The sequence below is a fragment of the Lontra canadensis genome, unplaced genomic scaffold, assembly GCF_010015895.1.
Source record: "Lontra canadensis isolate GAN:19392208 unplaced genomic scaffold, GSC_riverotter_1.0 scaffold31, whole genome shotgun sequence".
NCBI classification, from domain to species: Eukaryota; Metazoa; Chordata; class Mammalia; order Carnivora; family Mustelidae; genus Lontra; species Lontra canadensis.
Window position 1 is genome coordinate 4,650,509 of NW_022631025.1, and position 22,704 is coordinate 4,673,212.

Sequence of the window (22,704 nt, forward strand, 5' to 3'; positions counted from 1 at the left end):
GGTTTCTCTTGTACCAGTCATGCTCTATGCAAACATTTATGGGAAAAAGACGTTATGGGGACTGCCCAGATGGAAAACATTGCTCCTTCCTTCAAGCAAGTTCTGATCTGCTGTTGGAGACAGCTGACTTGGGGGGGGGGGTGTCAAAGTCTGCAGAAAGGAAAGAACTTCTGTAAGGTCTCCCTATCCTCATGCGGTGGCCTCTAACTCTCTGGACAGAGAGGATGGAGTGGGGCAGTGGCAGAGGCACAGGGACACCTCACGACCTGCCTGTTCTGTACAGTTCAGTTTCCTGTGTCCATCATTGAGGCTGACTCTGGCTCAGAGGTTCCTATCATTCAAAGATTCAGCCTTGGCCCTAATACAGGGAAGACACTGACGGATGGCTTGCAGTTCCCACTCACGTGGAGCCAAATCCGCAAGGATAACACATTCTACCTATCTGGCATGAAATGCCCTCCCTCCCCCAGTATCTTCTCCTCAGTTAACCAGAACCTACTACTTCCTGATGAGGATAGGGAAAAAGAGAAGCTCTGCTGGTTTCTCACAGAAGACTGTGAATTTGGGGTAGAAAGCATTGAGACTGACCACTCTGACCTAAGGTTCACAACCCTTCTGAGTAGCTTACCAAAGAAAACCAGCAATATTACTGGAAATAGAGCAGTTGTAACATCCCTGAGTTTTGCAGTCTTCTGAAAGTAAAATTAACACCTAACTGAAGGCCTTCTGTAACTATACAATTGGATTAAGAACAAAAAATTGAAATTTGGGCCCCCTAGAAGTGATGGCCCACTTAAGAACTTTTTTTTTCTTTTAGGATTTTATTATTTATTTAACAAACAGAGATCACAAGTAGGCAGAGAGGCAGGCAGAGAGAGAAGAGGAAGCAGGCTCACCGCTGAGCAGAGAGCCCGATGCGGGGCTCGATCCCAGGACCCTGAGCTCATGACCTGAGCCAAAGGCAGAGGCTTAACCCACTGAGCTGCCCAGGCGCCCCAAGAACTTCTTGAGTAAGATAAATAAGACAGGCAATGCCATGTATTCATTTAAAAATTGCTTTTCTCAGGACATTTAAGTATCATTTTGTTCTTCCCCTCTTGAGAACTTCGGCAATAGCCTGAAGAGAACAAAGGTGAAGCCAGAAGAGGAAGACTAAGGGATACTAGCAGTGCATCATAGAATAAGGGGTACTGTAGGAAAGAGACAGGGATTACAGCAAGAGTACTGACATAGTGACCTTGAGACACCTAAAACTCCCTAAAATACAAATGCAAGGAGCACAGAGAAATCTCTCCTCAAGGAGTACAATGCATCTTCTGAATCACCCCTTCTCAAAAGCAAAGTTTCTGTCACCAGCTGTATAGGATGTCAGAGAATGTCCACCCTGTCGCTCACAGAAAAGAGTGGTCTTTTTGTTCGTTTGTAAGCGTTCAGTTCTCTAAGATTTACAGTGGGAAGAAAAATTAGAAACATGGAGCTGTATGGCTATAGGGCAGGAGAATATTTTGGAAGTTGTCTAAGTTTAGTCCCCTGGTCTTAGGTGAGCAAATGTTGAGCAGGCTGGTCATGTTTGCCCAAGATCAGACAGTTAGTTAGAAGCAAGAACTATAATCTACACCGTGTTCCTAGGAAATCTGTCTTATTTTTTTCTTTTTACATTGTTATAAGCTTACGGTAGCCCAAAGCAGAGCATATGAGGATATATGTAAACTGTATTGTTTTAAGCCTCTTTGCTTTTTCACATTTTAGGTCAAGATGGGATTTATATTTTCAAAATCCATGAGTGAAAACATGAAAAACCAACAGGAGTTTATGCTTATGAATGCTCGACTCCAGGTACATTTTCAAATAATTAAGTTTTTATGTTGTTACAGTGGTTAAAGTTTCTGTGACAGGTACTCCAGAAGTACTGTTCTCTTTGACCTCAAAAGGTAAAATATCCTTGGGGCTCTATCCTCAGGATCAAGATGAAATGCACTATTAATTATCTGGTGAATGGGTGTGTTTAGATCTCCAATCCAGATACTTTTTAAAAAATTTCCATCCTGAAGTAAGACATACCCGCTTAGAGTGTAGGGTAGGTAGAATGAGGCGCTCCCCTCACCACATATCTGCAACCTAATCCTCTGTGAATACCTTGCCTTACATAGCAAAAGGGACTTTGCAATGTGATTAAGTTAAGGAGTTTGTGATAGGGAAGATCCTGGGTTATCCTAGATTATCTGGATGGGCTCAAGGTAATCACAAAGGTCCTTATAAAGAATACAGGGAGGCAGGAGGGTCAAAGTCAGAGTGAAAGAAAGGTTTGAAGACGTATACACTGTTGGCTTGAAGATCTAATGAACGGCAAAGGAATTCAGGTAGCCTCTAGGAGCTGGAAAAAGAAAGGATATGGATTCTCTCCTAGAGCTAAGAGAGGGAATACAGTCTCACCAGCCACCCACTTTGGTTTCTGACTGCAGAACTATAAGATAATAAATTTATGTTGTTTTAAGCCACTAACATTGATAATTTGTTATAGTGACAATAGGAAATTAATATACAGGGTAAAAACTTGACACTGGGTTTATATATAGGCTAGATAGAAAAGATCAAAGCAAAGTAGAAGATTGTCTGATTGCCTAATATCAGTTGTCAAAAAGGATTTTAAATTGTTGGATGTCATAGTCAAGTGTTAAAAGTTTGACTAAAATTATTTAACTAAGATTTCAAATGAAGATCTCTTGACCTTTGGGGTTCATTATGGCCCTGGGAGTAAAAGAGCCTACTGTGAGGCAATATGGCAAATGATTAAAAGTAAGGACTAAAGCCAGACTAACTAGGTTTGAATCCCATCTCTACCCCTCGCTGACAGTATGATGTGGGCCTCAGTTTACTAGTCTGTCAACTGGAGATGACAGTATCCCCTTCAGAGGGTTGTTTTGAAGAGTAATAACGGTAGTATACAGAGGGTATACAGAACAATGTATACAATGTATAGAGCACAGAACAGTGCCTCAAGTCTTCAGGACAGTGTCTCTCACTTTAAAAGTACTAGTTGTTGCTACTGTTATTATTGCTATGAAGAGTGTCTTTTGCAGGATAATGATTTCTTTTGGGAGAATGGAACAATTTAAAGATTGGGAACTGAATTGTTGTTAACAGAGCAGAATGACATAGGGGAGGACCAAGCATTAGGCATACACACCAGCCAAGAATGTCATACACCCAGAGAATCCTTATCCAAGACCTTTGGAAACTACAGACTTTTACATCAGTGAAGTCAGAATATGTGAAGGTCTGGGATTGTATCCCACCTGCAAGCTCATTAATTAGCCTGTTACTGTTTCATGGACGCTGGCCGAATACAGGAGATACTTCCTTCAGAGACAAAGGACTTCATTACTCATAGCACAGTGAGCAACATGATCATGAGGTTGGTATGAGTATCCCTATGTCCCTCAAGTCTCACAGAGGTGATTAAGATGGACTTAAATGGGTGCTGTGCACTCAATGGGTGTATGGCACATTTGAGGAACACTGGGCTTGGGGAATCTACTGCTTTTATAGTGGTTAGTGAGCCGGAAGAGTTGGGGGAGGACTTGACCTTATCCCTGAAGGTCATTCACTGTAAACACAACCCAGACAAATGGCCTGTAAAGAACAGTCTGGGCCTTGCATTCTTGGCCTACTCAGCAAGAATGTGTGGGGATATTCAGGGCCCATGTACAGTTACCCCTCCCAACAACCTGCCCCTCAGCCCAGCTGACCAGAGCTTTGATAACAGCCTTGATTTCGGCCCACTGATCGCAGTGACCAGTATAGCTAGTGCTGAGTTCAAATGAGCAGGAGCACTATTGGCACCGTCAGTTTTCAGCTTAGCTGAACCAAAGGTAAACCAGGCCCATGCATTTGGGAGAATCTCTGTGGATCCAAGGGCCTTGTTAAGCCAGTAGCTCTACTTCATGTGGCAGAGTAGGAGATGAAGATTTTCCCAAAGGGGCAGCTACTACTCCTTTATGCAAAACTGAGGTGACAGTAGGGCCAGGCCAGTCATACCCTCAACTATGTCTTTATTTGACCAGCAAACAGGCCCTTTCCTTATAATTGTCTTGTCCTAGTTGACCCACCCCAAGATGGGGTTGAGGCTGGAGAGCCAAAAGCCTCCATGGGTCAGATATTCATTTTTAACAAGAGCTCAGTTGTAGCCAGTAGCTGCCTCCCCTTTTTGAAAGGAGTATGTTGTGGGTTGAACTGTGTGTCCTTCCCACTATTCTTAATTAAGTTAAAGTCCTAACCCCTGCTATCTCAGAATGATATATTTGGAGAGAGAGTCTTTACAGAGTCAATCAAGTTAAAATGAAGTCATTAGGATGAGCCCTAATCCAATATATGACTGCTGTCCTCATAAAATGGGGAAATTTGGACAGAGGCGTGCCTACAGGGATGCTGTGGGGCTATGAAGCAGCTATTTATGAGGCAAGGAGAGAGGTGTGGAACAGATCCTCACACAGCCCTGGAAAGGAACCAACCCTGCTGACACCTTAATTTTGGACTTCTAGCCTCTGGAATGGAGACAATAAATTTCTGTTGTTAAGCCACCTAATTTGTGTGCTTTGTTATAGCAGCCCCAGAAACTAGGAGGTTTTTGGTGCCTGTGTTTGCAAGTGGTGATTGGCTGTGATTTTTCTCTTTTTCTCCTTGGGACTCTATATTGTTTCTAATAGACCACCTGGAAGGGGTCAGGGAATCCCTGAATGAGAGAATGTCTCTTTATTACTATGAATATTTACAATATAAGCAAGTAACACATCAATTTCATTATACATTTATATGCAGGGGACATAACTGCAGTATCCTGAATTGGCTCAAGGGTCACTTTCATTTCCCTTTCTTACTGCAAATGTTGCTCAAACTCTTATCAGTTGAATTCCAATGCTTTTTTCCCCCATGGGAACACAGACCAAAGAATTTAACACAGGGGTTAAACAGTTGTAGTAGCTGAGGTTATCTCCGAAGTTAAGGAGACTATACTGTCTCACAGCTGCAGACGATGGGGAGTGCAAAGGGACAAGGACAGCCTTTTGCCCTTTGGCTCCTCATTCCAGAATTGATGCTGCTTCCTCCCCGGCACACCCCTGGTTGCTGGAGGGCACTCATTCTTTTAGCCTCTACTGGGTCTTTGCTTGCTCGGCCTTGCACCCTCAGCTCTTAAAGCCACCCTGGTGCTGAGTTCACCCTCCCCACATGGGACCAAGTGTACTTGGGCACCTGTATCCAACAGAGCTATAAACAGTTGAATTCCTCCTCTCTCCTCTCTGAATGAAGTTCTTCAGCATATCTAACTTTCCTCCCTAAGGCAACTGAAGTTGGCATGGGAGAGTAGCTGAGTGCCAGTAAGCAAGGCTTTGCATTTCTTCTCCATTTCAAAGGGCCTCCCTTCAGCTACAGCCACATTGCCAGGCCTTTTGGCAGGGCTGTGGGACTTGCTACACCATCTTCTTGGTAACATTCTTTCCCTCTCCCACTCCGCAGGACAACAGGCCACAATCACAGCACCCCCGGGGCAGCTTATTTGAATTCTACCTTTTGTTGTTCAGCGCCATTTAACCCACTGGACAGTGAGAGACCCTTCCTATTCCTTCCAATTCTTACCACCACCTGGGTGAGACTATTTCCTACCAGATCCCAGAAAGCCTTTTCATATCTAATAACCCAACCAATGAGGTCCCTTTCAGAATGTCCTTTGGCTTTCAGAATGCCATGTCTCTGTCAGTATCTCTTCCTTGTCACTCAAACTGGCAGGCTCTGTGATTTTACCCATCTGGCAGGTTAACAATTTAATCTTTTGCTGCTTCACAGATACTGGCGGAAGACTTGATACAACGCTGCAAGCAGCCTGAGTGTATGTTCATTATCTACTACTTTAGCTATGAGTGGTCATCTAGGTTGCTCTTAGGTGAGACATGTTACTTCATCTCTCAGGTTCCTTACTGCAAACATAATTCTGAAAAATGGCCCATGTAAACAGCAGTCAGAGCCTGTATCCTTGGCTCACCCAGTAAAAAGTACCGGTTGCTCCTGGCCCACACAGATTGATTCTCCCAACATGTGTTTGGCTAAGAAGATTAGTTTTTCCTTGTTGATCAGGATAAACCTTATTATTTATCTTCTAATTTTAACGAAAGATGACAAAGAGGATATAGATCAACATGGCTGAAGCAGCTTTCCAACCCTAAAGCTACTTAAGTTCTGATCCTAACTAGAACAGCCTAGAGAGAAAAAAATCTGTGGAAATTTTGGAAAATCAGGTGGTTCTCAAATGTTCCCCATTTAAAAGAATTAAACTTCCAACATCATTCCTAGAGCTTAGAGCTATTCTTTTATTGAAAAAAAAAAAAAGTATCACAAAACATTTGATACATACTGGAGAATGTATTTATAAGTTTTGAGGCATAATAAAATGAGCACCAATGATCACAATACCCCTGAAGCTACTGATAGGTATGTTCCATCCTACATGTTGAGTGAACCCAGACAGCTAAAGCTGACCTGGAATCTCATATCCCAGAGCCCCGGGGACTGAGAAGGACTCAGCAAATGTAAAGAATGAGCCACTGGAATAGAAGATTACATGCCTTTGCGACTTCTTTAAAAGATTTTTTTAAATCCCAGTTGAAACACCATATATACTAATGCCTTTAGCTCATGATAGTATGTCTTTTGGCTCCTTTCCAAAATAGGGCATCTCAATAAAAGGGGTAAATAGAAGAAATAAAGCAAAATTTATAGTAAAGAAAAGCCTAATGACTAGAATCCTTTGCCAATGGCTTTTTCTTAGTTCTACTTTTTATTTTTATTTTTTTGGTAAAAAAAGAAATCATAACTCAATAATCCCATATTATTGGGTTCTTTTTTTCATTCAGGGAAAAGGACCCGAATTAGATATTCAGCTACGTCTCATACCAGTGTCCAGGTTCCTAGCTGGCTATACATTCTATTCACCTGCGAGCCTTGGGATTTTAGTCCCATCCAGACCAGTTAGATCTCTTCATGGCCAGGCACGTTGCTATTGTTCTAAGCTCTCCAGGGGACAGTGATGCACAACCTAGCTTAAGACCTCTGCCTTTTCTTTTTCTATGATGCTACATAATTATAATTAATAATTGGCAGGGATTTAATATAATGCATATTGAAGATGGAACCAAATAACTTTTTAAACTTAAGTAAGTTAGTCATGAAATTAAATCAGTCACAGGAGTCTGATTAATAAAAATTCATAAAAAGCTTCAAATCAGAAAGTTTTTTTTATGAACAACTTTGGTTCAAGTTGAGCTGGAAAGGATTCACACTACTAGTTATAATGATGTTTTCAAATCATTAGCAAACTTCAGTTTCCCATTGCTTTGTTTCACCTGTTACTGAGGATTGTAGACGGATGGCTATACTCAGTAAACTAAGTATCACTCAGTAAAAAATGAATACTTCCTTAAAATGCCATTAGATGGCATACCTAAACTAATTTTATATCACCTGAGTGGCCAGTAAAGCATTTTGTTGTTAAACAATAGGATGGCAATTGGAAGTGGAAAGCAGAAAGAATGAAGGAAGATCCCATAGGTCCATGCTGGCTCTACTGCTGTGTAGGCAAAGCAGATATAGTCCATGTAAAGATGAGTCAGGTACCTTTTTCACTATTTACTATGTATAGGCAACAAACTAAAGATTAAAAAAATACATGAAAGCCATCCTTTGACCTGTATATCTGTTGTTAGAGTTTGGTATTAAGGAAATGACAGTTACAAACCAGAAAAATATAGTTATGTAATACACACAAAATAATGTGCTATATGCTAAGCAGGACTCAGAAATGTATAAGGTACAGGCTCTGTATTCAAGGAGCTTTTCATCTAGTTTAGTGGGAAGAGGTTACATTATGCTGCAATAACCAACTGTTTGTATGGATATGGATATATATGGTAGGCAGAACACTGGCCCCCTAAAGATGTCCACAGCCTAATCCTGGAACTTGTGAATATGTAACCTAATGTGGCAAAATGGACCTTGCAGATGTGATTAAGGGAACAGACCTGGAGATGGGAAAATTATCCTTGATAATCCATGTGAACCCAATCTAAACACACAAATTCTTGAAAGTGTTAAGAGAAAAAAGAGATATAAATACCATATGACTTCACTCATATGTGTAATTTAAGAAACAAAACAAATAAGCAAAGACAAAGAGAAACCACAACAAAAAAGGGTCTTAACTATAGAGAAAAAATTGAGGGTTACCAGAGGGGTGCTGGTGGGGATGGGTGAATGAGGTGAAAGGGATTAAGATACCCTTATGATGAGCATTGAGTAATGTATAGAATTGTTGAATCACTATATTGTACACCTAAAACTAACATGGTTTTATACATAAAACTAACATTGTTGAATCACTATATTGTATACCTAAAACTAAAATAACACTGTATGTTAAGTATACTAGAGTTAAAAAAAATTTTTTTAAGTAGGCTGTACGCCTAGCATGAAGCCCAATGCAGGGTTTGAACTCAGGACACTGAGATGTAGACCTGAGATGAGATAAAGAGTTGGCCACCTGGCTGAACCACCCAGGTGCCCCTGGAGTTAATTTTTTTTTTTTTTTTTTTTTAACTGAGTGTCTCAGTTGGTTAAGGGGCTGACTCTTGGTTTCTGCTCAGGTCATAATCTCAGGGTCCTGGGATCAAGCCCTGTATCAGGCTCCGTGCTCAGTAGGGAGTCTGCTTGAGCATTTTCTCTTCACTCTCCCCCTTCTTCTGCCCCTACCTCCACTTCCTTCTCTCTCTCTCAAAAATAAATGAAATAAATCTCTCTGCTCAGCAGGGAGCCTGCTTCCTCCTCTCTCTCTGCTTGCCTCTCCACCTACTGGTGATTTCTGTCAAATAAATAAGTAAAATCTTAAAAAAAAAAAAAAAAAAGAGAAGGAGGGGAAGGTTGCTGGCTTTTTTTTTTTTTTAAGATTTTTATTTATTGATTTGACAGACAGAGATCACAAGTAGACAGAGAGGCAGGCAGAGAGAGAGAGAGGGAAGCAGGCTCCCTGCTGAGCAGAGAGCCCGATGCGGGACTCGATCCCAGGACCCTGAGATCATGACCTGAGCCGAAGGCAGCGGCTTAACCCACTGAGCCACCCAGGCGCCCCCGTTGCTGGCTTTTAAGATGGAGAAAGAGAACCAGCCAAGGAATGCAGATGACCTCTAGAAACTGGAAAATGCTAGGAAACAGATTCTCCCCCAGACTCTCAGAAAGGAATGCAGCCTTGCCAGACACCTAGTTTTTAGACTGTGTCAGACTTCTGATGTCCACTAGTAATCTGTATTGTTGTAAGCCACTAAATTTGTAGTAATTTATCTATAAACCAGCATGGGCTGGTTTATATATTTCTATATTTATATATATTTCTACAACAAAAAATAATAGGTACTCAATACATGCTTTTTCAAATATATAAAAATTAAAACAGCAAATAATTATTGTGAGAACTTTTTGAAATTGTTTAAACCTCTATAACTCCCAACAATCTGTCATTCCTATGTCCTCTCATCTGTTTCTTTGAGGTGAATGCTGTACCAGCATCTTGAAATAGGAAGGGCTTAATGTTCTGAGGCAAGCAGGAGAGTACAGTGTCTGCCCTGTAGTGAGTCTTGCAGCAACAAGGAACCCAAAATAAAAAACAGGTAGTGAAGAGGGGAGGAAAGCAGCCACCCCTATCTGTTTGTAGAAGGATGAGCAAGTGGGAGTTGTCTCTAGAACCAGAAGTGACCAGAAAGTGCCTTGAATAAAAGAGGCAGCATGTCAACACAAGCTCACCAACAGTGGGGGAACTTGGATTTACAAGTCTTCACCTTAACCCTTTGAAAATCACTTCTGTCCAGTCCCCATCCCTGCTACCTGCTCTTAGACTCCCTATGTCCCTTACTCATAATCATTCTTCTGAGGTTTATTTTTATTGTGGTAAAAAACACATACTAGAAAATTCATCATCTTGAAGTGTACAATTCAGTGACATTTACAATGTTGTGCAACCATCAACACTATTTAATTCCATAACATTTTCATCAAAAGGAAACCCCATGGCCATTAAGCAGCTACTCCCCATCACCCCCAATCCCTGGAAACCATTAATCTGCTTTCTGTCTGTATGGATTTGCCTGTTCTGAACATTTCATATAAATGGAATCATACAGTGTATTTTTGTATCTGGCATGAATCAGTATTCATTCTTATTTATAACTAAACAACATTCCATTGTATAGCTCTATCACATTTTGTTTGTCCATTCATATGTTAATGAACATTAAGATTTCCACTTTTTGGCAATTGTGAATAGTGCTGCTATGATGATTCTTGTAAGTTTTTGTTTGAACACTTGATTTTCAGTTCTTTTGAGTATATACCTAGGAGTAGAATTGCTAGATCACAGGAGTAGAATTGCTAGATCACTTAATTTTATGTTTAACTTATTGAGGAACCACAAAAATGTCTCCCATGTACCATCTTACATTCTTACCACAATGTATGGGTGTTACTATTTTCCCACATCTTTGCCAATACACATTATCTTCCTTTTTAAAAAAATTCTACCCATTGTAGTGGATTTGAAGTTCTTTCTCATTGTGTGTGTGTGTGTGTGTGTGTGTGTGTGTGTGTGTGTGTGTTTAATATTTTATTTATTTAATTGTCATAGAGAGAAAGAGAGCGAGAGATCACACAAGCGGGGGGAGCAGCAGGCAGAGGGAGAAGCAGGCTCCCCACTGAGCAAGAAGCCTGACACAGGACTTGACCCCAGGACCCAGGGATCATGACCTGAGCCAAAGGCAGATGCTTAACAGACTGAGCACCCAGGCATCCCCTCACTGTGGTTTTGACCTTAATTTCCCTAACTAATAATATTTTTTCATGTAGTTGTTGGCCATTCATGTTATCTTCTTTGGAGAATAGTCTATTCTAGTCCTGCTCATTTTTAAATTGGGTTGTTTTTATTTTTTTTTTTGAGTTGCAGGAGTTGCTCAGGTATGATAGACACTAGATCTTTATCAAACATAAGATTTGCCAATATTTTCTCCCATTATGTGGGTTGTCTTCCTACACTCTCCCAGTGTTCTTTCACACATACAAGTTTTTAATATTTATGAAGTCCAATTCATTTTTTTCTTTTGTTGGTTATACTTTAGGTGTCATATTGAGAAACCATTGTCAAATCCAAGATCATAAAGATTTCCCCCTATGTTTTCTTCTAGGAGTTTTACAGTTTTATCTTTTATATTTAGGTTTTTGATCCATTTTGAGTACATTTTTATATACGGTATGAAGTAAAGGTTCAACTTTACTCTTTTGCATGTGGAGATCCAGTTATCTCAGCCCAAGCTCATTCTTTATGAACATAAAGAAGTTAGACACTGCACAGTAAAGATTATGGGTCACATGCTAAATATGTAACTGACTCAGGGTTCAGGTCCTCTGAAAAGAGCATCTTGACCTTTTAGTGGTCTTCAAGTACCTGAAGGTGGTGGGAAACTATTAGTGGCTTTTTCTATTAAAGTTGAAATGGATAGAAATAATTTAACAACGTTATGAAGAATTGGGTAAATACAAAGAATACAATATGTTAACTGACTTTTAAAGAGGCTGCTAAAAATGTCCAGCAAGTCTTTTTAAATGTGGGGTAAAATATTAATACATCTAGAATAACTTAGAGGAGTTAGTGAAAATAGTTATGATTTCCTATATACTGTCCATATTCAGGAATGGCAGGAGTGGCAGGAAATGGAAGTGAAATAATAAGGTCTTTGGTCCCTCAGGCACTTAACTTCTACAAAGGTAAACAAATGACAAAGAAAGGTCCAGCCACCAAGTTGCTGCCTAGTTCTTCTAGGACCCTTCCTACAATCAGTTCTCTAAAGGGGACACGCTGGTTTTAGGTTTGTTTGCAAACTTCAATGAGACCAATGAATGCCATTACAGACCATCAGAAAGCTTTTGTTTTTCTTTTCCTCCCTCAATAAGACAGAGATGTTTACTCTTACCACTTTTATTTAACATAGTACAGGAAACAATCGAGATAGCAGTTAGAAAACATAAAGAAATAAAAGCTATCCAAATCTGCAAGGAAGAAATAAAATTTTCAATATTTGCAGAGGACATGGTACTCTACATAGAAAACCCAAAGACTCTACCAAAAAACTGCTAGAACTGATGAACAAATTCAGTAAAGTTGGAAGATACAAGATGAACATAGAGAAATCTGTTGCATTTCTATATACCAATAATGAAGCAGCAGAAAGAGAAATCCAGGAATCAATCCCATTTACAATTGTACCCAAAATAATAAGATACCCAGGTATAAACCAAACCAAAGAAAGACCTGTACTCTGAAAACTATAAAACACTGATCAAAGAAATTAAAGATGATACAAAAAAATGGAAAGACATTCCATGCTCATGGATTGGAAGAACCAATATTGTTAAAATGTCTGTATTCCCCAAAGCATTTCACACATTTAATGCAATCCCTATCAAAATACCAAAAACATCTTTCACAGAGCTAGAATAAGCAATCCTAAAATTTGAAAGAACAGGAAAGTCCATCTTTACCCGCCCCTCTTCTAGTGATTTGAGTTCACTGAGCTTCTGCATATACTCAATGCTGTCTCTGGACATGCGATTCCAGTGGTCAATTTGTCTATTCAAGTATTAGTATCTTACTAGTGTAACTTTAGATTCTTTATAGTATGTTTTAATGCCTGCTTAAGCTAATATATCCTTGTAGTTTATTTTTTCAATGTTTATTACATATTCACATTTTCATTAAAAAGTTGGTATCAACTTGTCCAACTCTATAAAATAGTTTGTTGATTTTTTAAAATTAGGATTGCATGCATTTATAAATTTACTTAGGAAGAACTGTTGAGTCATTCTACCCAAGAACTGAGTATGTTTTCCCCCTTATTGGAGTCTATTTTTATGTCTTTCAGTTTATAAAAGAATTACAGTCTAAAGTAAAGTGGGTTTTTGTTTAAAAAAAAAAAAAGAGGAGACATTAAAGTTAAATTCCAAAATTTCCTGTAAATTATTATAAAAATAATCTTTCAGTTGAATTCCTTGCCTGTTTGGCAAGGGACTATGTTAGCAGTGCATATGCTGGCAGGACATTCTTAGTCTGAAATGTGCAAGACTGAAGAGTAGGAAGACAGAGAATGGCAGAACTTCTGGTGGCACAATTGGAAATCTAGAAAGGAAAACTAAGCCCAGACTGCTGCCTACTGGCCAGGATACGTCTGCTAAGGACTGTGGATTTACTCTCCTTGTATGCACTGGGAAAATCAAAGGCACCCGGGGAAGACACATGGAGGGCCAACAGTGGCTCCATCACTTACTGGTTTTATGACCTTGGATAAAGAGTGTAGGTTTGGGGCGCCCAGGTGGCTCAGTGGGTTAAAGCCTCTGCCTTCGGCTCGGGTCGTGATCCCGGGGTCCTCCTCTCTCTCTGCCTGCTTCTCTGCCTACTTGTGATCTCCATCTGTCAAATAAATAAATAAAATCTTTAAAAAAAAAAAAAGAGTGTAGGTTCTCTGAACCTCAGCTTCATCACTATGATGGGGAGAAGGATACCCAACTACTATCCTGTATGCTAGAAGAGATGCTCAGAAACGCTCCCTTCTTTCTCATTTATCTTCTTTCCTCTCTCTTATGCGCTCACAGTCACTACTTCATTCTTTATTCCATCTCTAATTTCATTCTCCATTTTTCATTCTTCATCATTTTTTTTAAAAGATTTATTTGACAGAGAGAGATCACAGGTAGGCAGAGGCAGGCGCAGAGAGAGGGGGAAGCAGGCTCCCCGCTGAGCAGAGAGCCCGATGTGGGGCTTGATCCCAGGACCCTAAGATCATGACCTGAGCTGAAGGCAGAGGCTTAACCCACTGAGCCACCCAGGTGCCCCTCTTTCATCATTTTTTATCTTTCCCCTTCTCTATAACTTCAGTTCTGCAGTCAGGCATATGCTTTTCTAGTTCCCTTTCCCCTCTGTCTTACCAGGTGTTCAGCATTTTAAATAATCAATCCTGATAGGGAACTATTTAGCCTGTCAGCCCCACAGCCTTCACAAGCACTCCTCATCCCACGGAGCAAGCTCATCCGTAAGACACAGATATTTACAGGTGTCTCTTCTAGAGCCCTGGCAGAAGGTAAGTCATTCCTGAGAAGTTCCTGCAACCTAATCCAGAGAACATCAAATGTATTCCTGTGCTCACCTTAGTACAAAAACAAATGGTTCTTTTTCATTCCTTTTGCTCATATGATATTTTAGGGTTCTTGCATTCCCCCTCCCCCAGGAAATTTCTGAACAAAGAAAAAAAAATCCTAGTTTAATATTAGTTCACTAAATACTAATTTACTTGTAATGTACATGGAACATGGTTCAGGAGTCAGCATAAATTTAAGAAGGTAATGAGTAAGCATTGTCCTGAAGAAACAGAGTAATTGAGAGGAAAATAGTTCCTCTTTTTCTTTTTTAATATTTAAATTGAATTAATTAACATATAATGTATTATTAGTTTCAGAGGTAGAGATCAGTGATTCATCAGTCATATAATACACAGTACTCATTACATCAGGTGCCCTTCTTAATGCCCATCATCCAGTTACCCCCTCCCCTCCAGCAACCCTGCTTGTTTCCTAAGATTGAGTATCTTATGGTCTCCCTCTCTGATTTCATCTTGTTTTATTTTTTCCTCTCTTCTCCTCTTGCCTTGTTTCTTAAATTCCACATATCAGTGAGATCATATAATAATTGTCTTTCTCTGACTTATTTTGCTTATCATAATATTCTCTAGTTCCATCCACGTCATTGCAAATGGCAAGATTTCTTTTTTTTTTTCTTTTTTGATGGCTGAGTAGTACAGATGAATGGATTAACAAGATGTGGTATATATATACAATGGAATACTGCTCAGCCATCAATAGTTCCTCTCTTGAGTATTTAAATCTGATTGACTCTAAAAACAGTTTAAAGTATGCTTTTATTATAGAACTGTTGAATCACTGTACTGTACACTTGAAACTAATATAACACTATATGGTACCTAAACTGGAATTAAAATTAAAAATTCAATAAAATTAAAAATAAAGTATGCTTTTATTATAATTACTGAATGAAAGTATTTCCTGTTTCCAATTTTTCTTATCAAGAGATTTAGACATCTATTTTAATACTTACCATTTACTTTACAACTAATATTGATTTGTACATAACCATACTTTCTTTTAAAATTTTTTAAAAAAGCAACTTGAAATTTGCTGCCCATTTTTAGTACTTGCTAAGACTTTGGATCTAATCTAAACCAGAACTCTGAAAACATTCTCTCCTGCACAATCAAATCATTATTTCATATAAATCAGGTCACCGCTTTGTTATTGTGTCTGACCCCCTCTTCCTGCCCCTACCTAGATCCAAGCTCTGCCTTTCCCTGAGCATGTCCTGTGGGTCTGAACCTCAGCCCTGTGTCTCCCAGGCTCCTGTGACCTCTGGCTTCAGGGTTGGGCTCAGCCAGTGGGAGGCACCAGCAGGAGCCTGGAGGGTGGGCAGACAGTGAATTTAGGTATATGGGTCTGGAGGTGGCAGTGGTTTCCTAGAGTCACAGCTCATTTCAGGCTTTGTCTCTTTCATAGCTCCAGGCCTCACTGGGCTCTGGTTAACACTGTCCTTCCTTTTCCCCTTCCAGCCTCAGTGTTAATGGGTGCCTGCTGTTTGTAGCCTGGGGGTGGGGGGTGGGGGTGGGGGAGGAGGGGGGTTCACTGCCCCTTGTGGTTACCTTAAACTCTGCCTGCAGTCAGGACAGTCCCTTCATTAAATTCTTGTCACTTAAACTCTTTTGAAGAAGCATACTCTCTACTGCCTGTCGACACCACACAAACTAATGGGTATGTTCCTGGTTTTGTATGAAAAACGATCCAACATTTAAAAGATTCCTGTATTTATTATGAACACTAAAAATATACACTTTTAAATTAATATGCATTAAACTCTAACAATTCTTCTGACAATTGTAGATTGAGTGCAATGCCCTCCAAACTATCTGAGATACAAGAAAACTTGAATGACTTCGCTGTCATTAATGTATATAAAAAGTCTGGTTATGTAAGATAGTAGGGAGAAATGAAGACCATGGGGAACTGGAGATCCATGTCCTGCCTAAAGCACTGAAATTTAAGTGATTATTAAAAAACACTCCTTCCCTCCCTTCCTTTGAAAGATTTTATTTATTTATCAGAGGGAGAGAGAGAGAAAAAAAGAAAGAGCACAAGCAGAAGGAGAAGCAGGTTTCTCACCGAGCAAGGAGCGGGATATGGGGACTCAGTTCCAGGACCTGGGTATCATGACCTGAGCTGACAGCAGACACTAAACCTACTGAACCAGCCAGGCACACTCTTATTGGTTAAATTATTATTTCTTTAGGTTTTTGCTGAGCTCCTGTTTATTTCCATGTTTGAGCCTATAGTGATGTCTATTAATTAGGTTGGATAACAGAACACTAAATTTTTGTATTTGAAAATGATAGATACTCATATCAACCACAAATACAAAAAACAGAGGTATAACCAAAGCCAGCAACAGCAAATTTTCTTTCCTTCCAAAAATAAAGTTTTAAAGTCAAAACATTATTTTTAAAATTCTAATCTAATTATTTTATGATCTATATTATTTAATTTCTAGAGTTTTTGAAAGTGAAATCTCCCAGACCTCACTTCTCCCACACTTGTCCTCAAACTTAGGTATAAATTTGCAAAGCAATGCTTCAAAATGTTTTTGGAAAAATATGTTATAATTATATTATACTGCTGCGTAGCACTATAATCGACATGGTGGCATTTCTACTTGCTTCTTACTAATGTTTACATAAAGTACAGAACCCCAAAGAGAATACTCTGATACTCATTCATTTTTTTAGGGTTTATTGAGCACTGACAGTATGCCAGGCACTGTGTTGGTCAATGAAGACAGAGATGAAGAGACAAAATTGAGTAATTTTATAATATTTATATGTTCTGAAATGGTTCATTATTTCACATAGTACTTTTCTTGGAAAAAGAAATGGTTGGATCATTTTCAGTAATGAAAAATTTTGTGTTCTTTTTGAATCTCTTTGGCAAATTAACGATGTTAATTTCTGATTTATGGTTAGGTTTAGTTCAAGTATTTCCTGATGATAAATTAGAAATATGTGGGCCATTAGATTATTTTATTATATAAATAGTATTTTAAAACTTAGGATTTGAATTTTTAAAGAATTTTATTTATTTGAGAGAGAAACAGAGCACAAGCAGTGGGAGAGACAGAGAGAGAGGGAGAGACAGACTCTTCGCTGAGCAGGGAGCCAAGATGGGGCTCAATCCCAGGACCCCGAGATCATAACCTGAGCCAAAGACAGACACTCGATCGACTGAGCCACACAAGCACCCAGGATATGAATTTTTGTTGTGTATGAACATGTTCACCTGATTTTTAAATCATTATACATGGTTTGGGTGACAAATTATATAGTATAAGATATTTATTTTCAGTTATGTGCCAAAAAAGAAAAATACTAATTTGAAACCATATTTACTTTAAAGAAGATTTTATCATGAAGACTTCAAAGCTTAAATTATAAACTAGAGTGGGTGATTACAGGTGATTTTCCTCTCGTGACAAATCTTTCTGCAAATATATACGTATATATAATGTACACAAAAAAAACAAAAAGCACACTGACAACTGTCACTGTAGGCCTCAACATTAGCAACTGCTGATCTACACAAGGGCTTGTAAGGGTATTTTTAGACACATATTATAATAAAAAGTCAGTTCCACCATAAGAGCTGATTGGGAATATATATTATTAAATATTTTCTTCATATTTTAACATTTAAATATTTGTATGTTTAAAGGCTTTATGAACTTGAAGGCAAAGGTAATTCTATTAAGTTAGATATTTTTAAAAAAAACTTAAAATTAATTCATTTCTAAGTATCACTTTGCTAGCATGCCCCTTTAATAAATACATCAATTAGAACTTTTATTTGCAAGAACTGTCATTTTCAAGAACTGGAAATCCAAACTGCACAACTATGAGGAAAAGGCGGGGGGGAGGGGAATCTGCCTGCTATGATAGACAAAAGGGAAGGATGACCAATGTTCATCAAGCTGTACATGCAATTTTCATGACCAATGTTCATGCAAGAAATGTAAGGTTAAAATGAGGATGGCACTGGTTTTGTCCACTTTATGTCTTCTGTTAGACAAAAAACTACTGCCCTGAACATCTTAAAATGATTTAGTGTGCTCGCATGTGTGGCTCTGTCTCTGTATCTCTGTATGTGTCTCACTCTCTCTCTATATATATACATATACACATATATGGGGGAATGCACTTAGATATATACTTAAACAAATATATATCTTTAAATAAATACACATATATATCTAAATATGATATAATTTTGCCTAAAATTTATAATGTAAACAAATGCATTTCAGATGTGGACTTCTCTAGTAAGAAGATCCCAAAGGCCTATCTATTTGCTTTATGACACTCACATTCTACCATGGTGTGGGTACAGTGGAAAATAATGTATATTATTTTATATAATATATATTATAAAGCATGTTCATAGCTTTATCAAATTGAAAAGTTAGAGCATCTAAGTAGTAATCACTTCAAAATGAAACTTCATCAAAGGGAAGTTCACCAAGGGGATTTCACCAAAGAGAATCAAACCATATTTCTATAAAGAGGGAAGATCACTACTCACTTCTCTCAGTTTTCCTTCCTTTAGTGGAAGCCTAGTGCCACTTTCTTGACTTAGTAGAATTAACTTTTCCCAGTTGAATCACTTGATATGGTCTTTATAGAGAATTCAGTTCCTACATCACTTATGATTAAGAGCCTATAACTTCTGGTGGTGGGGGGTTGGAAGGGGCAGTGTCCCTGGCAAGCTAAAGTTCCATGACTAGGACATAGGTTTCTCACTGTCCCTAAATTGGAGCAGCAAATCATTTCTGGAAGATGAGCCTTCCCCTGATGCTCCCCCTTTGGGGGAGGGAATGCAAATACAACTAGTGCCCTATCAGCCCACATAGTTACAAAGAGAACGTCACATTTGGATGGGACCTTATTCTTGTCTGCTCCCATTCTGCCATGCATCCACTGGGTATCCTTATCTCCCTGGCTGGCTGCATGCCTTTGGAAGATGTGTTCCAGGCTCAGCTTTAGCCCACTGCTCAAATTTTGGCACCTCTGCTTAAAAGTTCTTATTTCCACAGATGTCAACTAGGCCACCTTTCAATTGAATTCTACGGGAAATCAGATGGAGAAAAACAGTAACCAAGGCTCCCTAGCACTTCCTCAGAACTAGGGATAGAAGTTCACAAACCTGAGGGGGTGTGCTGGGTACAACTGAAATGAATGCCAGCCAATATTCCTCTTCCTACCCCATTCATTCAATAAACTTCAGGGCAGCCCCTTGAACAACTGTCTGCAGCTGCTCCACTTCCTCCTGCCCCAGCCACAGGCATTTTCCTGAGAGCCCCCTACATTGCTGATGATTACTTCATGCTTTCCTTTGTTTATTCATTCATTTATTAGTCATTCAACAAATATTTATTAAACACCTACCTCAATGGGGATGTGAAACTGAACCAAATTACTGCTCATAAAAAGTCTACATTTTAATGGAGAGGACAGACAACACACAGGGACATATAAATTAGACTGAGATAGGCAATATGATGAACACTAAAGTTCGATGTGGGGTCAGGGAAGAGCTGTCTCTGAAGAGGACATTTTAGGCAGAGACCTGAGTGAAATGAGGAAAAAACCATGAACAAGATGGAGAAAATGGCAAGAGTGGTCTCTTCAATCATCTTACCTGGAAGGATATGAACTCATTTCCTGATAGGTTGGTTCATCTGTCACCACTCATAGGAAGCCCACAATTTCATTTTGTAGCCCTCCTATACATACTTAGCACTAAAATATTTGCTTCCAGATAGAAATTTTACTTAGCAGAGAAAACAGGAATGGAATTAAATTTTAAACTTTTGGTTAAAACTATGATTTTAAAATTCTGATTTAATAGAGAAGTATTCTTATTTTTGCCTTTATTCTTACAATGAAGTGTGAATTGCTTCGAAAGTTCACACTTTAAGAATGAGAATCATTCTGTGATCCCTCAACTTTCTATAAAACACAATGCCTAATTTGGGTGAAGTAAGTTGTTTCAGTATTTGTTGTAGCTTTACATTTATCTAAACTCGCCTCAATTATTTTAAGGCCAATAATGATATAAATGCAAGAAAATAATACTTATTTCTACACAGCCTTCCAGCACAGATTACCCAGACCACAAAAGCATTTTTCTGCTAGGTTTCTGTCCTAACTAAAAAGTTCTTCATTTAACATTTTTAAATACCCTCTGGATATAAAGAGCTTTTAGTGTAAAATTAAAAATAGTCTTTCATATATGAAAATGCTTTATTTCAATACAGATTTTTGATCTTCCTGTTAGTATTCACAAACCACCAGGTAGATTCATTTAGAATCATAAAGTATGATTTGAGGTGTTATGTTAAAGAACACAGCCCTAATACATTTCTTAGTAGTATCTCACCAAGTAAAACCACTTTTGGGGAGGGTCAATGTGTACATGAGGATTTTTGGAGAAAATGAGAACCATGCAAATTAGGAATAAGACACTACATCTCCATTTGGTCCTTACTGCCTGTTCCAAGGAATGGGGTTTCAAATTATAAATGCTTTCACACAGAAGAACAAAGGAAAATGCAGTGTGAAGTAGTGAATAGAGATTATTACACAAAGAAATGGGCACTGTTGTAAAGACATTCTTAAATGCAATGTTTTCTTCTTTTGCCTACATTATTTTCTGCTCCCTGAGTCCCTACTTTCTTACTCCCTAATGATTGATGCTCTTATTTTCTGATGATATTGCTCCACGTGTCCATAGACACATAGTCAGAACTACTGACCAAGCTGTCAATGACTTCTGGATCAAGTGACTGATGGCAGAGCTCTCATGCCAATTACTATAAACAAACTAGTATCAGTCCTCAGAGTAATGATCACACAGGCAGTTAAGAGTCATCTTTCACTTACCTGGTTTTGTAGCTTACATGAGTAATTTAGCCCAGACCTTAATAAAATCTGTCCTCTGACCCTGATCTCTGAGCCACCAGCACCTTCACAGTGTGCCTGCTGCAGCCAGCCGCACTTCCAACTGCTGTTTGGAAAGAGTTCAACCCCAACCTCTATCTCAGGCACAAAGAGAATTGATCAAAAACAGGTTTAAGTCAATGCTAGAGGGAGCTCAGAGTGAATTTTGTCTGCAGCATCCAGTATGCGGTTCCTTTTTCTAAAGGAAAGGTTACTTCAAAAAAGCTTCTTCTAAGAGTCCTCATATTGGAAGTTTCATTCAGTTCTATTACTTCCAATTATTTCTCCTTCTTTCTTCATTTCTTTACATCTGAGCCATTCGTTTTGGGTTCTTCCCTCTGTGACTATGTTAAAAAACGATAAATGTATTTTGTCTCCCCTATTTTCTTGTTCTGCACCCTCCCCTGTGTGACATCATCTTTGTACACAACAGCACAGCTCATTACATGTGACAAACTACTTTTGTGGAATTTTCTGACATGAACCCAAAGTGTGCTACCCTCATGAAAAATACGGTGATAATCTAGATAAAATTAATACTGTAGTTGGTTATGACTTCCTTCTGTTATCTTAGCCCTCTTCCCTCAGGCAGTGTTTCTGGACATCTTGGTTGTTTTCTCTTTTACCCTGAGTAACCAAATGTCCTAAATTGCAATTGCTTCAAGGATAAGTAATCTTATTTTGATTTTGCACAAATCACTACTGTATTGCATCATAAAAAGTTGCCCTAAATCAATGACTGTAGATAAACTTTAAGCACACACAAACATTTAATCATTGGAAGCCAAATTTCAAGGTCTTTTCGGGGCAACATAAATTCAGCAAAGTATTTTTCTGGCTATTGGTATGTGTTGTATATCCTTCAATTGCTGTTCTTAGAAAATTGTGCTACTTTGGTGTTTAGGATGAGGAGACCTAATAGGGCAAAAGAACAAATATCTCCTTTGTAACAATTTTCTGACAGTTAAGCATTATGATAGTCAGTACATTTAAAAAATATATTTAGTCTTTCTTTAATTTCAAAGTTATTTAAACAGTTCTCTCCTAGAATGTTCCCACTTGACATGCTATATGGAAGGCAGCATAGATGTAGGTTTGACTGGCCATCACTGTCCTTTGTTTCCAGCACCTGGGCTTGCCTTTTTAACAAGTTTTATCTCACAAGAGCCATAAAATGGCTGCATTTTATGGATTGGGGAAACTGCAGTGTAGAGTCCCATGTCTATGTCAGAGAGCTAATACCCAAAGGAGCGTGAGTTCCGAGTCTGGATCTCCCTGAGTCCAAACTCACAAACCCCAACTTCACATGGTGAATTATGGAATGCCACCAAGAATATACCCTGTAGAAGAAAGGTAAGGATGGTGTGCCAGTATTCACATTCTGCCCTTGGCCCTGTGGGAGAAAATACAAGTAGGAAGGGTCTCCAGGGCTCACAGCCTGCCTCTTTGAATTACTGCCTGAAGC

At 38.9% G+C, this 22,704-nt stretch overlaps 1 protein-coding gene across 8 annotated transcripts in view; it reads left to right on the forward strand.

The window, feature by feature from the left end:
* Window positions 1-22,704, forward strand: part of LOC116872960 (plasminogen receptor (KT)) — an 88,238-nt gene that overhangs the window by 13,594 nt on the left and 51,940 nt on the right. For 6 of the 8 annotated variants that reach the window (XM_032866500.1, XM_032866506.1, XM_032866504.1 and 3 more), the window contains one exon: window positions 1,750-1,836. In XM_032866500.1, the coding sequence (XP_032722391.1) occupies window positions 1,756-1,836 (81 nt within the window). In that variant the 5' untranslated portion in view covers window positions 1,750-1,755. Of the gene's footprint in view, window positions 1-1,749; window positions 1,837-22,704 lie in introns of those variants that run through there. The other 2 variants (XM_032866501.1, XM_032866502.1) reach the window with 2 other exon arrangements.